The sequence below is a fragment of the Spermophilus citellus genome (genome assembly GCF_964194105.1).
Source record: "Spermophilus citellus genome assembly, chromosome: 8".
In the NCBI taxonomy this organism is placed as follows: domain Eukaryota; kingdom Metazoa; phylum Chordata; class Mammalia; order Rodentia; family Sciuridae; genus Spermophilus; species Spermophilus citellus.
In genome coordinates, this window is record NC_138189.1 from 58435813 (window position 1) to 58452405 (window position 16593).

At 38.6% G+C, this 16593-nt stretch overlaps 2 protein-coding genes across 2 annotated transcripts; one reads left to right on the top strand and one right to left on the bottom strand.

Moving 5' to 3' along the window:
• Positions 1–155: 155 nt before the first annotated feature.
• LOC308655038 (platelet factor 4-like) lies at positions 156–1246 on the bottom strand. Its single transcript, XM_081304813.1, has 3 exons — positions 1081–1246; positions 621–747; positions 156–500 (listed from the first exon to the last, which is right to left on the bottom strand). Exons 1-3 carry the CDS (start codon positions 1184–1186, stop codon positions 413–415), a joined length of 321 nt encoding a protein of 106 aa, XP_081160939.1. The 5' UTR covers positions 1187–1246; the 3' UTR covers positions 156–412.
• An 8153-nt stretch (positions 1247–9399) lies between these two features.
• LOC308655063 (permeability factor 2-like) lies at positions 9400–11347 on the top strand. The gene is made up of 4 exons (XM_081304837.1): positions 9400–9683; positions 9792–9915; positions 10025–10108; positions 10882–11347. Exons 1-4 carry the CDS (start codon positions 9587–9589, stop codon positions 10895–10897), a joined length of 321 nt encoding a protein of 106 aa, XP_081160963.1. The 5' UTR covers positions 9400–9586; the 3' UTR covers positions 10898–11347.
• The last annotated feature ends 5246 nt before the right edge of the window (positions 11348–16593 follow it).

The window sequence follows — 16593 nt, forward strand, 5'->3', positions numbered from 1 at the left end:
ATATTAAATGCTATTATTAACAAAGCTAACACCTAAAGTAAATATGCATCTATGAAGTAATGCTGTCACATAAACATGCAAATATCTATCAGCCAAACATGTATCACCTAGCAAATTCAGCTCTTATAAAACAAACCCTCCTTCAAAACATTTTTTTTCTTACAATTCTAGAGGTATTTTCTTGTAAGAAAATATGATATGACATCACTATTTTCTTCATAATAATGAAGCAATATTTGAGAAAATCACAACTTGGTTCATATTATTTATTTATTTAAGATTTGAAGGATAATATAATCATTAGAAGTTTTTTTTTTTCTTTTTTAATTAGAGAGAATGGGGGGGGGAGGCGGGGAGTGGGGGAACACCCAAACAAGTTTTATAGCAAAGTACATATTTAGCCAGGTAGAAACTACTTGGCCATGAGTTTCCGGACTAATCCCTTAAAGAAGGACACCTCCCCTTCAAGGCAAATTTTACTTCCATTCTTCAGTGTAGCTCTGCAGGAAAAAGAAAAGAGATGTACCTTTTGGTGCCTGGATTCCAAGACAAGATCTGACAGAGGGACAGAGGGACAGCTGGGCAAAGGGCAGCACCAACTGCTCGGGGCCAGGACTCACATTATCTGGGTGTTGGCACAGTGGGGTCCAGCCTTGATCACCTCCAGGTTGGTGATGTGCTTGGCATTGACTTTGGACATGGTCTTTAAACACACGCACTGAAGGTCCCCATCATCTGAAGGATCCTCTGAGGGTGGCAGAAATGTGCAGAGCCAGGAGTAGGGGAGGGAGGAGATTTCAGGAGTGGCCAGAAGCACCTGGGGAATCTCCCTCCCCCACCCCTGCCCTTGGCCTTCATTTCCTTAGCCACGAATTGCTTTTCCAGAGGGAAGGTATATTGACTCAGTGGCAGCGCGCTTGTGCAGAGCTTGGCACAGTGCCCGCACACTTCGCAACCCCAGGACAATAGAGCTGGCACCATTAACCTTAAGGACACTGCCTCAGCCCCCCGGGGGGTTCCCGGAATCAATTCCCGCTGCTCCCATGGGTTGGTCCCTCCCCACTTTACTTCTGCTCTCACCGCCTCTGGCGACTGTGACCACAGCTGATAGGAGCAACAGCCCCAGGAGCAGCAGCCCAGAGTTGAGCTGGGGGCAGAGGCTGCAGGAGCGCAATGTGAGGCCCATGTCCTGGAGATTCCAGCAGGATCCGAATGCTCAGGGCAAGTGGGGGCTAGGGTTCCCAGGCCCGCGGCTCCAGCGATGTCCCCGCCTCTTTTATCCCTCCTGCTGCTCCAGTCCGGAAACCTGGGATGGGGAATGAGGAACTGGGGTGCGGAAGCTAAGTCATTTCACAGAAGAGTTGGGCTCTAGCCAGGCAAGATTAAATAAAACAACCCAAAAAAGGGCTTTCTTGGCCTTAAGTTGGCAGCAGGAGCCACATCTCCAACCCTAAATGAAATGTGCACACATTTATGTAGTTTAAAACACTAGTGCTCAATCTTATTAGGTCTATGTTTTCTTTATGTGGAACCGCAGAGGCTCTGTGGTCACCATGCAATTTACACAGTGTACACCTTTGAGACCCAGGCAATTTCTGTTTCCTTCTTAACTAGCTCCTGCATTACCAAAAACTGCCCTTAGACCCCTGCCTTTCTGGTTGACTTCTGTTGAGTTTGGCTACTACTGTGTAGTTAAAGCTGTGTTGTTTGTAATTGTTTTCTGCTATTGAAAAGTGGAATTCATTCTCTAGGCAATGACTGTCTTCAGAATTTTACCTGAATGTGGAAGCCTTCTCCAGTCTCTTGGATGAGATTTACCAGCTTCACTAACCATCTTCCCATATACTGTAAGAAGCAAGCTCAATTATCCTCATTACTCATAATCTTAGATATATTACAAAAGTTGTATTTGATTTTTTTTTTTAAATATTGGAGCTTGAATGATTCTCCATTTGTCTTCATCCCGGATAATATTCCAGAAGAGAGAACAGGAGAGCTTGGTGGGCCACGTGTCCCAGTCCCAGTGAAGGGTGAGATGGGCTGTATTGCTGGTGGGGAGCAACAATGTTCTCTGAAGGAGGATACAGGGTCTGGGAGTTAAGTGTGTAAATGATGTGGAGGTAAGGGTGGAAGGTTATGCCACAGAGTCCCACACAGGAAAGGTGAAGAGATCAACATGGACTATCTTCCTTTTCTTGAAAAGGAATGGCTTGGGTGTTATCAGCACTAGGTATATGCATATTCCAAATCTGGTATATGCTGGATTCTCTCTGTCACACTAATTAGTAGTGGTGAAGGATATTTGGAGACTGCAGCATGGAATTAGCTGACATCCAACTGCTCTGCAGCATGGAACATCTGCAGAAATGTGCATAGTGCAATCCCTGGGGCTGGAATGTTCTTTCTCCTATTCTCTCACTACCTGTCTTTTTAGTTGGCTAAGTTCTGTTCATGTTTTTGGTATTGGTTTAAATAACAACTTCCTCAGAGGACCCTGAAGTGACACTCTATTATGCTCCTTTGTTGTTCTCCTTTGTTGCCTTGAATTTGATGGCATGCTTTGATATCTTCATTGTTCCCCCCTTAAAAACAAAGTCATTGTGTCATTTTAGGGAAATAGGGTTGGCAGTTGTGAGGCAATGAGTCCCTGAGGCAAGCTGGAGGAGAACAGTGGAGCTACACTGCCCACACCTGCCTGCCAATCATCATGGTTACTTCCCAGAATAGAGCAGTGTGTCAGCCTAGGGTTCCCTTTGAAAAGTAGAGCCTAATCATGGGTCAGCTATGCAGGTCATTTATTTGATAATGTGTCCCCAGTGTATAGGACTGAAGAACTGGGAAGAGTGAAATAAGAAAAGAGGATGGGCAACTGGGATTCCATCCTACCGGAAATCCTCTAAGTAATATTGAAAAATATCTGTTTCAAGCAGAAAAAAAAAATGGGGAAATGTTTATCCATTGGCTCCTGTTTTATGGCAAGGAATGTTTCATGGCAGCCACTGAGAAAAATTGGCCCAGAAAGGGAAAGACACTGATACAGCTGAGGCGAGGAGCTGTCAGGTTACTCCTGCAAGTGGCTGTTGCCAGGGCAATGCCTGAGGAGGGGAGTAGAAGATGTGAACACCTGGAATTTACTGTTTGTCAATTCTGAATGAATGGTTCCATGATGATTATAGGGCAAATGGAATTTTACCACCAAAAATTCAATTTTAAAGATTCTCCTATTTCTTTAAGAATTGCAGCCTTGCAAAATATGTTCAACTTCAGTAACAAACAAGGGGATGCAAACTGTAATGACACTGAGATTTTATCTCACTCCAGTTAAAATGGCAAATTTCAAGAATACAGGTAACAATAAATGCGGATGAGGATGTGGGAGGGGATGTACACTATTACATTGTTAGTGGAACTGAAAGTTAATACAACTACTTTGGAAAACAGTGTGAAAATTTCTCAAAGACTAGAAGTAAACCCACCACATGACCAGCTATCCCACTCCTTGGTGTTGACTCCAAACAACATGCATACCAATCTTTATAGCAGAGCAGTGTACAATAATCAAGTTATGCAACCAGCCTAGGTGTCCCCTAATAGATGAATGGATAAAGAAAAGGTGGCATATATACACAATGAATATAAAGAAGAGTGAAATTATGTCATTTGACAGTGGATGAATGGAATTACAGAATATCTCCCAAGGGAAATAAGACAGACTCAGAAAGTCAAGGATCAAAATGTTCTCTCATATGTGGAAGCCAGAGAGAAGTAAGGAATTTTTTTAAAGGTGATCTCATGAAAATAGAAGGGGGAAAACAGTGTGGTAGAGGAGGGAGATAGAGGAGGAGGGAGTGGGGAGGGGAAAGGGAAGGAAATGCATACTGACATTGACAAATTATACTATGTGCATGTATATATATATCACAATGAATTCTACCTTTACACATAAGCACCAATTACAAACAAAAATTTACCAAAGGAAGACCAATAGCGTAGTGGAAAGAGATCAGGAGGGGAGAGAAATAAAAGGAAGATGGTAGTATTAGAGATTGAAGTAGAGCAACCTATGTTATGGAGATTTATGAATATGTCAAAATGGGCCCCATAATTATATAAACCAAAATGCATTAATAAAAACATAAACTTAGGGCTGGGGATATGGCTCAGTTGGTAGAGTGCTTCCCTAGCATGCACAAGTCCTTAGGTTCAATCCCCAGCACCACCAAAAAAAAAAAAAAAAAAAAAAAACCCAAAACCCCATAAATTTATAAAAAGAATTTTTGCTTTCATGAGTTTAAAGACTGCACAGAAATCTAACATTCACCTCTTAAAACGGACTTCTCTTAGAAAATCACTTGTTTAAATGAGAGAATTAATTTGTTTCTTGTTCTAAGTTATAGTATTCCTGTGCTTTAAATTTTTAAATTTTGATTTATGAAGATTTCATGGAGTTAAGTGACATATTAAGGTGGCATATAAAATAAAAACCACGTAACTCTTTGCTTTTATTTCATGACAAAACAAGTGATTTTGATTAAGTTATTTCCAAGAGTCAGGCTCTATAATCTCCAGATATTGGCTGCTTCTTGACATGCTTCATTCTTTTGGCAGCTCCTCTGGATAAACTATGTCTGACTATCTCTGAGTCCTCTCATTTACGTCAGTTATGAGCTGTGTGTGAAGACCAATTGCAGCAAACACTTTCTGTTTTTCTTCCGTTCCAAGAAATAGACAAGATATTTGGACAGCATGATTAATGCTGAAGTCAAATTATTTCATCCCATGAAACATGATGAAGTGTTCAAACTGCAGCCACAGATATTTTGGGTTTTCAGATTTGAGTAATTAGGCATTCAACCAAAATTGAATTTCATTTCTTGAAAGCTAGCAGGTGCATGCATATCCACTAATTTCATTTTGGTAATATTCTAAATTAATTTAGAAAGAGAAACCTTTAAAATGTGAACATTTGTGTTTTTTAAATCATTTCAAATATATAAAAATTATAAAAATAATACAGTGTCTGTGAATCCTTTACTCAGTTCCAAACATTTTTCATTACCTGGTACATTTGTCAAATCTAAGAAACAAACCAATGTTGGTAATGCACATTACTCTTTGAACTAAACCCCAGACTTGATTCAGGCTTCACTAGGTTTTCCATTAAGTCCCTTTTCTGTCTCAGGATCCAATCTAAGTTAGTTGCCATGTTCTCCATATTTTTGTCTAGTCCGTAATAGTTTCTCAGTCCTTTCCTGTTTTTCATAATCTTGACAGTTTTGTAGAATGCTGCTCAGCTACTTCAAATTCTTCAATTTGGACTTGAATATTTTTTTCATGATTATACATTTTCATGATTATACATTATGAATTTTTGGAAAGAATATCAAAGAATGCCTTTCTTATGACATCATGCCAGTGGGTATATGACATCCTCATGACACCATACTGATGGTATTAACCATCATTTCTTGCTAAAGTGGTAGTTTTCCCTCTTTTTCTCCCTGGGGAAGTTACTATTTTTTCAGAATTTGGCACTTCAAGAAAACATAACAAACCAACCAATGCCACAGAAGAGAGTTATGCTGTTAGTGAAACAACTTTAAAGATATAGGACTGTTCTTCTGGGTTTCATTTTATTTATTTTTGATTTATTCTTTTTAGATATACATTACAGTATAGTGTATTTTGACATAGTACACATGCAATGGAGTATAACTTATTCTATTTAGGATCCCATTCTTGTGATTGTACCTGATGTGGAGTTTCACTGATCATGTATTTATATATGAACATAGGAAAGATATGTCTGATTAATTCCACTGTCTTTCCTATGCTCATCTCCCCTCCCTTCTTTCATTCCCCTTTGTCTAATCCAATGAACTTCTATTTTTTCTCCCCCCTTCCCCTTATTGTGTGTTAGCATCCACATATCAGAAAGTACACTCAGCCTTTGGTTTTGGGGACTGGCTTATTTCACCTAGCATGATAGCCTCTAGTTCCATCCATTTACCAGCAAATGTCATAATTTCATTCTTCTTTATGATTGAGTAATATTCCATTATGTACATATACCACATTTTCTTTATCTATTCACCTGTTAAAGGACACTGAGGTTGGTTCCATAGTTTTGCTACTGTGAATTAAGTTGCTATAAACATTGATGTGGCTGCATCACTATAGTATGCAGATTTTAAGTCCTTTGAGTAAAAAACAAAGGAGTGGGATATCTGGGTTAAATGGTGATTCCATTCCAAGTTTTCTGAGGAATCTCCATACTGCTTTGTGTTTCATTTTAGAATAAGTTAAACCAACCAACCAAGGTAATAACAGATTTTAAAAATTACTCCTTTTCTTAAATTATTAATCATGTATTAGAGTTTTTTCTTATGATAGCATAATTGTTAAGAGCCATTTTATTTCTGGATTTGATTCCAGGCTTAACGGTATAGTTCATTAGGGAAATTACCTGATGTGTTTGTACCTCAGTTTCTTTATTTGTAAACTTTACCTTCCATAAAGATAATAGTAATGCCTACTTCACAGGGTTGTTTGAAGACTGAATGAGTCAATATTTGTAAAGCCCTTAGATGAGCATAAAATAAAAGCTTTGTACCTTGGGTGGGTGCAGAGGGTTAGTAAATCGCTCAGGGTTTGTGGCAACTAAATATAGGAAGCAGTGTGTTTCATATTTACCCAGAATCCTGTAAGCCCTTATAATTTAACTACTATGTTTGTTGAGGAAAAAACAGATGTTAAGTTTTCTCCCTAGACAAAGGAGATATAAGAGGAAAAAAAATACCTCTTTGTGCCTTTCTGACTTCACAACTTAATAAAACCAGCACATATTGCAAGTACAATTAGAAAACAAAAAAATTGTTTCAAGTTTTCAATAATTACTTTCACATTTGTAGACAGTTTCCCATTAAATCCCAGTAAAATAGTAACCACACAAATTCTCAACTACTCATGAACTAGTCACAAAATTATGACTTTAGATTACTTCTCATTTCCTTCTCTCTGATACAAAATTTAAAATCTCTTTTTACTTTTCTGGGTTTTTTCCCCCAGGATCATAGTGATAAATACTAGAGTGATTTTTTTAAATAGTCATTCATTTTGTACATCTTTTCCAATAAATGAGTCTTTTATTCAAACTCTTTTTTAGTAGATGAAATGATTGAAATTGGAATCACAAAATCAATGATTCATCTTAGCAATAAAAAATAAAATCCCATCTATGTGCATCTCATAATAGAGCACACATATGCCTTCCTCGATGAAAGTCTGAAATATATCATTCTACTTTGTATTTTTTGTAACTCTCAATTGATTTTTAAAAGTTTTTAAGTGTGTAGCACTGACTACAGCAGGAAACTGCTGAAGAGGTTATTTTGCCTTTCTACCTGTGTTGAGTCACTGCATTCTGGGTATCCTTTCTGTCAAGAAATTAATCAGGAAGACCTGGAAATTTACTGAGAAGGACTCGACCAAGTATACTATCTATAGTGTTTAAGCACAACATGTCAGCACATGTATTCCATTCTACACCAAAATTATTGTGATAGCACTGTCTCCAATTAGCACCAGTATCAGGGGCATTCTGAACACCCAGATGATGGTGGTTTTATGAACTTTATTCTAGGATCTGCCTTGATGTCTTACAGACACATTGCTACTCCATATTGTGTTGTATGCAGTTAGACACAGTTGGGGTCAGCAACTGATATAGAAAATTTTGAATGTGAAAAGGAAAATTGGGGAATGAACTTATTTTTTTAAATTTCTTCAAAGAAGGATTCACAACAGGTGAAGTTTCTGTTTGGGCAATATTGGAAAAAACTGTTCCCACTTTATTTAACAAACATTTATATGGTACTTAATCCATGCCAGTGCTTTATGAATGTTGACTCATTTTTCATAACCACCTTGAGGGAGAAACAAAGAGGTTTAACAAGTTGCAGGTGATATGGGAATTATGTGCAGCTAGAGCTACTTGCCCTGTGGTTGACAGGGGGCACCTGCTAGTATCTGTTGAGCAGGGCAGTTGGAAACCCTGTCCTGCAGACCTGTGCCCCTAGGGCAGAGGCCATTACTGTTTCTCCTCTCCTTGCTCCCATTGTATTGTATTTCAGGTTTCTGTGATAAAGATCTGAATACAATTTGGAGAAACAAACTCATGCCCTGCCCTGCCCTGCCCTCTAAAACCCAGTGATGAAAAAGTTCTCTAAAACTCCTGACAGAGAGAGTCAGGTTGAAAGAATTTTAACCTGGAATGATGGTGCAATGTGATGATCATTACTATCCAAAGACACCAATTGGTGTGACTATACTATGTGTACAACCAGAGATAAGAAAAATTGTGCTCTATATATGTAATAAGAATTGTAATGCATTTTGCTGTCATATTTAAATTTTAAAAATTACATAAAGAAAACAAAGAATTTGAAATCGCTCATCAGAAAACAGACATGTGTTTCTAGAGAAAGAGGACCAACATGGAGTACAAGACAGCCCCGTATTAAATGGGATTTGTGTGTGTGTGTGTGTGTGTGTGTGTGTGATTAGTGTTTCCTATCTCATTTGCATGATTCTATTTGCAGCGCTGAGCTGCGGGTACCCACTCCCTAGAGTTCAAGAGCCTGCTGCTCAGTGTTATCAGAAAAGCTAACTCCTTGAGCCTGCTCCACCCTTCCCTCTGCTCTTCAGCTTAAGAGTGGCCTACAGTCTGGTATTGCAAAGATCAAAGTTTAACCCCTTATACGTGGGATATTAGATCTCCGGGGAATTTCAGAGGTCGCCAACATTTCAGAGGGAAGAAGGAAGTTAGTCAGGATCCAAAGAAGAGGTCATGTTACAGCTCTCTTTTTCACTGAAATCAACACTACAATCAACTGTTGACGTTAATCCCCATTCCTACCAAATGGAAAATGCAAACAAGATAATTGGGGATTGAGGATATACAACATGAGAAGCAAGTCGAATATTCTCTTCAATCTGCGATATTGACTCAAGTTTTGAACAAGAGAAGGAATTTCAGGTGTATATACAATAAGCAAAATCAAAAATTAGGGACATACACAAGAAAGGTATATAGTGAACTAAGCAAAACCTAGGACCCCCTTCGCGCTCTTCCTTAAACCCCCACGTCTGATAACTAGTATCATCCCCTTCCTCTAAAAACTTGGCACCCTCCTGCAGTGGATCTCACAGGCTCTCAGGATCTCCCAGCTCTTGCCTCCCTCTTTGCCCTATGCACTAAGGTCACTGGGTGCCCACAGTCCCCCTCGCAGGTAGTTTGGGATACAAAGCGAACAGCCCAGAGACCCTGGGAGTTAGGTAGCAGGGCCAGGCGGGCGGCACCGGTGTGTGCCCCCTGCTCCAGCCAGGGGCGGGGCGGCGTCCTCCTTCCGCCCGCGGGGAAGCACCCGGAGCTCCGGGAATTTCCCTGGCCAGGGGCTCTGGCCTTTCCCGCCAACCACGCATAAAAAGGGCTCGCGGATCCCCGAGAGCCACAGAGCCAGGACAGCAGCCCCTCGCCACAAGCTCTTGCACTCCAAGCTCCGCCGCGATCTTCCCGCTGAGTCCCATGGCCCGCACCGCCTCCGCCGTCCCCCGCGCTCCGCGGTTCCTCCGGGTCGCGCTGCTGATGCTGCTCCTGGTAGCCTGCAGCCGGCGCGCAGCAGGTGAGACCCGCGTCCTGGGTTCCCCGGGAAGGGACTGGGATTGAGGGTACGGGATGGGGACGTCTAGGATGGGGACAGCCCCGCTAATCCGGTCTCTTCTCTCCTCAGGGGCGCCAGTGGTCTCTGAACTGCGCTGCCAGTGCTTGCAGACTGTGCAAGGAATTCACCTCAAGAACATCCAAAGTGTGAAGGTGATGTCCCCAGGACCCCACTGCGCCCAGACAGAAGTCATGTAAGTCCTGCCCTGAGCTGCTTGAAGCTATGACTTGAGTCTCCCTGACCCTCCTGCTGCTCCCCAGCTGAACCCCCTGCCTCACTGGGATCCTCCCTTCTCTCTGCAGAGCCACTCTCAAGAATGGACAGGAAGCTTGTCTCAACCCTGAGGCCCCCTTGGTCAAGAAAATCATCCATAAGATGCTGAACAAGTGAGTTATGGTTTCTATTTACACGTGTAAATGAAGTCGTTATATTAGGAAAACCCATGGGTGGCTGACCGACTAGAAATTGTGACTGCTATTTTAACAACTTAGCCATAAGATAATTAATGTGCTAGGGAAGAAGGGCAAAATTTATTTCCTAGGTTTTGCATCCCCACCAGAATCCTGTCTCTATTCCAGTGAGTGTAGGTAACAACTGCCTTCTTTAAAACTGGTAAGTGTTAGTTAGGTATGCTAAAGAGCTTTCCACTTGTTAAAAAATACATCCCTCCTGCCACAGTCCCTTCTGGGGTTCAAATCTGGTATTTTGTAGCATGAGGCCCTGAAGTTTAGTGGTGAAAAGATTTTGTAGCATTGTTGCAGAGTAGAAGTCTGGATTCCTCCAATATCTATTAACTTTTGACTCAGGATAATTATTCCATTTTATCTGAAACTTAGTAAAATAAGGGAAATAATAGTAAGTATTTCATGAGCTAAATGAGGCCCAGTGTGACAGACAGCAATAGGTTCCAGTTGTTAGTAGAACATATCTGTAACAGAATAGAGAAAACAAACCCCCTCCCACCCCCCATTCCTAAATGAGAACATCCACCATCCTAGAGGTCTCTGCTACTAGCTCAGCCATCACAGGCATCAAAGTCCTCTTGGAGCCAGGCTGGGAAAACTGGATTCAAAAACTCTGGAGCTGAGGGGACAGAATGTTGCACAGTCACCTTTCCTGAGTGAGCAGCTATTTAAAGACATCAATTTTTTCATTCCAGTGGCAATTCCAGCTGACCAGGGGAAGGAGGAAGTTCCTTGGTGACTGTTCCTGACACAGGACCTGACTTCATATGAAAAAGAGATGAAAAGATAGCTCCTGAGGCCACCTGGAGTGGCCTTAGTATGCTTGAACATGTCTTCTGAGAGCTCTTCTATTTATTTATTTGTTTTCAAAGATTCTATTTTAATATTTTATTTATAAAATAATTAAGGGTATGATTAAATCTACTTGCACATGGTATCATTATATTTATTGTTCATTTTATATCAAATCCAAATTAGTTCAATTCTGATTCTTATTTAATTTGTCATCTGAGGGATCCAAGTAAACAAAAAGTAGAGATCATTGTCAGGGAGAAGAATGTGCATACACATCTATTTTTGTAACTCTTTAAAAGAATGTCAGTTGCTATTTATTGAAATGGCTTTCCAGTACACAGTCAACATTTCTTATGTTGAAGCTTTATGAACTACAATGTTCTAAATATCCCTTGGACATTTTATGTCTTTCTTTTGTAAGGCATAATGCCTTTTTCAATGTTAGTTATGTAATATGTTACTATGTCTTAAAACAAAGAGGTTTAAATATCAATGTTTTTACTAAGAATGTGAAAATAAAGTATTTAAAAATCAAGAATGTTTATTTTATTTCCTGGAGGGGAAAAGGGATATCTTTACTAGATAATTTGATGATTTACATCTGTGTTTCTCAACGTTTTCTTCCTAGGGACTCAATTTGCTGCGTTGACAAATCATGAGTCAGGCCTAATTTCATCTGGTGATGGATTTCACTTCTCTTGGCTCACACCTAATTAAGAATGTGCTTCTTCAAGCTGTAGGCTACTCTTTTTTTTTTTTTTTTTAAAAGAGAGAGTGAGAGAGAGAGAGAGAATTTTTAATATTTATTTTTTAGTTCTCGGCGGACACAACATCTTTGTTGGTATGTGGTGCTGAGGATCGAACCCGGGCCGCACGCATGCGAGGCGAGCGCGCTACCGCTTGAGCCACATCCCCAGCCCATGTAGGCTACTCTTGATGTGAGAATTATTAATGTAGCTGGATGATGGATGGATGGATGGAGGAAGAGATATAGATGGGTGTAGACACAGATATTCTTTAATGAAGTTGACAATGAAATGGTGGTAGAGTTAATTTTTTTTTCTTCAAAACTATTTACACGTGTCATCAGTAGAAGCAGAAAAAGTGAATGTCTGAGTACCTGTAAAAAAAGACTAAGCTGCAATTCAGGTTCAAATTTCTAACTCTCATAAACATAAGAAATTACCACCAAGTTTAATGTTTTTCTAATTCTTTATACCAATTATATGAAACATGGCTCTAAGGTTTGACTACATCAGTTCCCACCCTTCCTAGTGAAGTTTATGTAGAACTTGATACATATTTATCCTGGGAAAGCCTTTGGATAGCTTGGTATTCAATGCTGCCCAAGGATGACAGCAGCAATCTATGTTTCCAAGAGAGATAAAAATGCCATGTCTAAAGAGAAAATGTATCAATAAAAAAAAAAAAGAAATTCTAAATCTGAAAAGAAAGAAGAAATTTTGTACATGTGTGAGGTGTGTGCTCATCTCCAATTTAGGACTGATTCAGGAACCCCTGAACTTAAGTAAACACCTCCAGCAGGTGCAAGAAGGCTGGTCTTGCTGCTTGAATGCTTGAGATCAAGTTTTGGCTTGGCCTAAGTAGCTAGGTAAATAAGGCCCTAAGTAGCAGGAAACAATCTCTCTGAGTTTTTTCCCCCACATCCAAAAAGTTAAAAATTATATATTCATAACTCCCAGATATTAATTATGAATGAGATAAAAAGGAAGAAAGTTTATAAACTGCACAGTAATAAATAAATGCAAACCATTCCAGAAATTCCATAAACGCTAGCATTTACTCTCTAACTCTGAGTTAGAGGACACTGGGAAATGTTACAAATAGGACCCAAGAGCTCAATAAAGCCATAACTTGACCCTAAGTTCAGTCTTTATTTTCAACATTGTCTGGAGCTTGCTGTTCTGGATGCTGTGTTCCAGTCAATATGGAACACAGAACACAAGAATGACAAAAGAGATGATTTTATTTATATGATGGTTGAAGACAGATTTCAAAGGATCAGATAAACTTTAAGGTAAATTCCAATTATATCACTGTGATCCTGAGCAAGTTTTGTGACTTCACTTGACTTTATTTCCCCTTCTATAGAATGAAGATAATAACAGAGTATATATACCTTCTGAAGTGATTCAATGATTAAATGTTATTGATGGCTACAAAAAACTGCTTCTTGTCCTGGGTTCCCAGGACAATGTCATGGACACATCTTAGTCTTTAGATCAAAAGAAAATGTAAATTGCAGTTTCCATAACAAATTATCCTATTCCTTCAAAGTGCAAAGCAGTTTCCTATGGGGGATTGTTATGGCAGGAAGTGAGATACAAGGGTGTGTGAGGTGGTAGTCCAGGGTGAAGGAAGTAGGGAAAAAATAGTATGTATCATATCTTCACTGCATGAGGCGATCCACAGGAAATGGCAATGGCCAGAGGGACTGAGGTTTCCTGAGAAATGCTACCAAAGGAGACAGTGGAGAGGAGGAAATATGGTTGAGGCTATTCTGTCATTGCAAGTCCTTCTTTGTAAGGTCTCCTGAGATGTCCTCTCAAGACTCCCAAATGTAACAGAAAAGACATTGGGGGATGGTGGAGGTGGAAGACCCACATTAGAACAGTGGGGGCCACCCAGAAAAGGCGTGATAGTGTTTCTTTCTCTGGATACCTGTCCAACTAATAAGGAAAAGGGCTAGTCCCATGTTCATCACCAGTGCCCCACTTCACATCCCTCCATTCACCAATGAGTTCAGCAGTTGCAGTGGGCAACAGCTTCTCAACTTGACCTCTCTGTTCTTCAACTTCTCTTTCTGAGTGCTTTGTGTGGGAAAGGGAACTTGGCAGAGAGTCGGCACCATTCCCATTCCAGAAGGCCTGTGATTCAATGCCCTATGGTTTAGAGGCAACCCTTATGGAAGGACAGAACTTAGTAGTAGATGAAGACTCTGTTTTCCCAGTCCCTTGCTTAGACAATGCTAGAAATTTTTTTCTTCTTTCTCTTTATAAATATATGTGTGTGTGTGTGCATAGAGAAAGTTATAATAATATATAATATATATATTATATATATATTATATCATATATATTATATATAATATATATACACACATATGTGTGTTTGTATGTGATATTTTTAAATAAATAAATTTTATTTTATCCTAAAAAATTTATTTTAAAATAAAGCTAGATATAGTATAAATAAATATATAAAATACATAAAATTTCTTTGCTCTTCATTATGTTCACATTTTCATTTAGACACCTGAGCATATTTAATAGGTATTTTTAAATCCTTAGCCACTAATTTTATCATTCTGTCATTTATGATTCTGTTAATATTGACTAATTCCTCCACTTCCCCTGTGGCTCAGGCTGTTCCATCTCTTGGCACTGTTGGAATATGCGTAATTTTTTTTTAACTGGATACAAGAAATTTTTCTTATTATCATGTATTAACTTGTGCCTCTTAATGAGGTTCAATGGGATATTTCCATACATGCATGCAAGGTACATTGATCAAATCCAACTATCCTTTTTTCACTCTCCCCACCGCAGCACTCTTCCCAGTACCTAATAATCACTATTCTACTTTCAAATTAACTCTTTACTTCTTTCTTTTTCTTAAGTGTTCCCATATGAGAGAATATTTAGTCATTCTGGGTTTGGCTTATTTCACTTAATATAATGTCCTCCATTTCCATCAATTTTCTTGCAAAAGATAGGTTTTCATTCTTTATGTCTAAATAATACTCCATTTTGTGTATGTACTACACTTTATTTTCATCCATTCATTTGTTGATGGGCACCTAGGCTAATTTCATCTATACCTTAGCTATTGTGAATAGTGTTTTAATAAACATGGTAATGCAGGTATCTCTTTTATTTTCTTAAGACATATATCTAGGTATAGTATAGGTGGATCACATGGCAGTTCTATTTTTAGTTTTCTGGGGAAACTCTATATAGTTTTTCACAGCGATTGTGCTAGTTTACATTCTCAACAACAGTGTATAAGTTTCTTTATCTCCACATTCTCACCAGCATTTTAATTTCATGCATTTTTTGATAATTACCATTCTAACTGGAATAAGATGGCATCTTATTGTAGTTTTGACTTGCATTTCCCCAATGGCTAATGAGATTGAACATTTTTTGTCATCTATTGATTATCCATTTGCATTTCTTCTTTTGAGAAGTGTGCATTCAGATGACTTGTGTGTTTTTAAATTAGAATACATATTTTTGTTAAGCTCATTGAGTTACTTGTATATTCTAGATATTAATCATCTGTCAAATGAAAAGTTTGTAAGTTTTCTGTTATTCTATAGGTTGTTCTTTACTCTGCTGATTATTTCCTTTGTGGCGCAAAAGATTTTTAGTTTGATATAATCCAATATGTCATATTTTTTTGTTTGTTTGTTTGTTTTCTGTACTTTTAAGGTTCTGTTGAGAAAATCACTGCTACGTTAATGTCTCAGTGTTTCCCCTCTGTTTTCTTTTAGAAGTTTCAGAGTTTCAGGTCTTTGATCCACATTGACTTGATTTTTGGACAAGATGAGAGACAATGGCAAAGTTTCAATGATTTGCATGTGCATATTTAGTAATCCTGGCACCATCAGTTTAAAAGGTTCTTTTCCCATGTTTTCTTTTTGTGTGTGTGTGTCTGTGTCGAGAATCAGTTGACTGTAAATGTGGATTTACCTAGAACCTCTATTATGTTTCATTGGTCTGTTAATCTGTTTTTAAGCCAACACCATGCTGTTTGGATTATCTCTGTAGTATTTTCTTGAAATCAGCTATTGTGATGCCTCCAACTTTGTTCTTTTTTCTCAAGATTGCTTTGGATTTTCAGGGTTATTTTGCTTCCATATAAATTTTAGAATCATTTTTCCAGTTCTATGAAGAATGTCTTTGGAATTGGACTGGATCTGTAGATTACTTTGTATGGATATTTTAACAATATTAATTCTTACAATCCATGAATCTTAAAAGTCTTTCCAATTATTTGTGTCTTCTCCAATTTCTTCCATCACTATTTTGTAATTTCTAATATAGAGGTATTTCCTAGATTGTTTTTTCTCTTCTTCTTTTGCTGTTGTGAATGAGCTTACTTTTATAATTTCTTTCTCATCAAATTCATTATTGGTGTATTAGAAAGGCAACTGGTTTTTACAATGTTGATTTTGTATGTTACTACTTTATTGAATTTATCAGTTCTAATAGTCTTTTGGTGGAGTCTTGATGTTTTCCTACATATAGAATCTTATCATCTGCATAAAGGGATACTTTGCTTCTTCCCTTCCTATTTATATGCCTTTTCTTTCTTTCTCTTGCCTAATTGCTCTGGCTGAAACTTCTAGTAGTATGGTGAATAATATCAGTGAGAGTGAACAATCTTGTTTTGTTCTTGTTGCTTTCAAAACTTCTCTGAAAAAGAAACTAAGTAGTTTGGAGAGTAAAAAGTAAATAAGATCAGAAAATGGTCTCTTGGCAGTCAAGCAGGAGCATGGTTCAAAAATCTGAGAGATTGTGAAAAAAAAAGTAATATCATTCTGCACATTATATAGTTAGCATGGGAGATGCTCAGAGATTACTAAA

Coding starts and splice junctions, on each gene's coding strand:
- LOC308655038 (XM_081304813.1), bottom strand. CDS start 1,186: ATGGGCCTCACATTGCGCTCCTGCAGCCTCTGCCCCCAGCTCAACTCT. Junction 748..1,080: donor GGTCACAGTCGCCAGAGGCG/GTGAGAGCAGAA, acceptor TGCCACCCTCAG/AGGATCCTTCAGATGATGGG. Junction 501..620: donor TGTGCCAACACCCAGATAAT/GTGAGTCCTGGC, acceptor TTTTTCCTGCAG/AGCTACACTGAAGAATGGAA.
- LOC308655063 (XM_081304837.1), top strand. CDS start 9,587: ATGGCCCGCACCGCCTCCGCCGTCCCCCGCGCTCCGCGGTTCCTCCGG. Junction 9,684..9,791: donor CTGCAGCCGGCGCGCAGCAG/GTGAGACCCGCG, acceptor TTCTCTCCTCAG/GGGCGCCAGTGGTCTCTGAA. Junction 9,916..10,024: donor TGCGCCCAGACAGAAGTCAT/GTAAGTCCTGCC, acceptor TTCTCTCTGCAG/AGCCACTCTCAAGAATGGAC.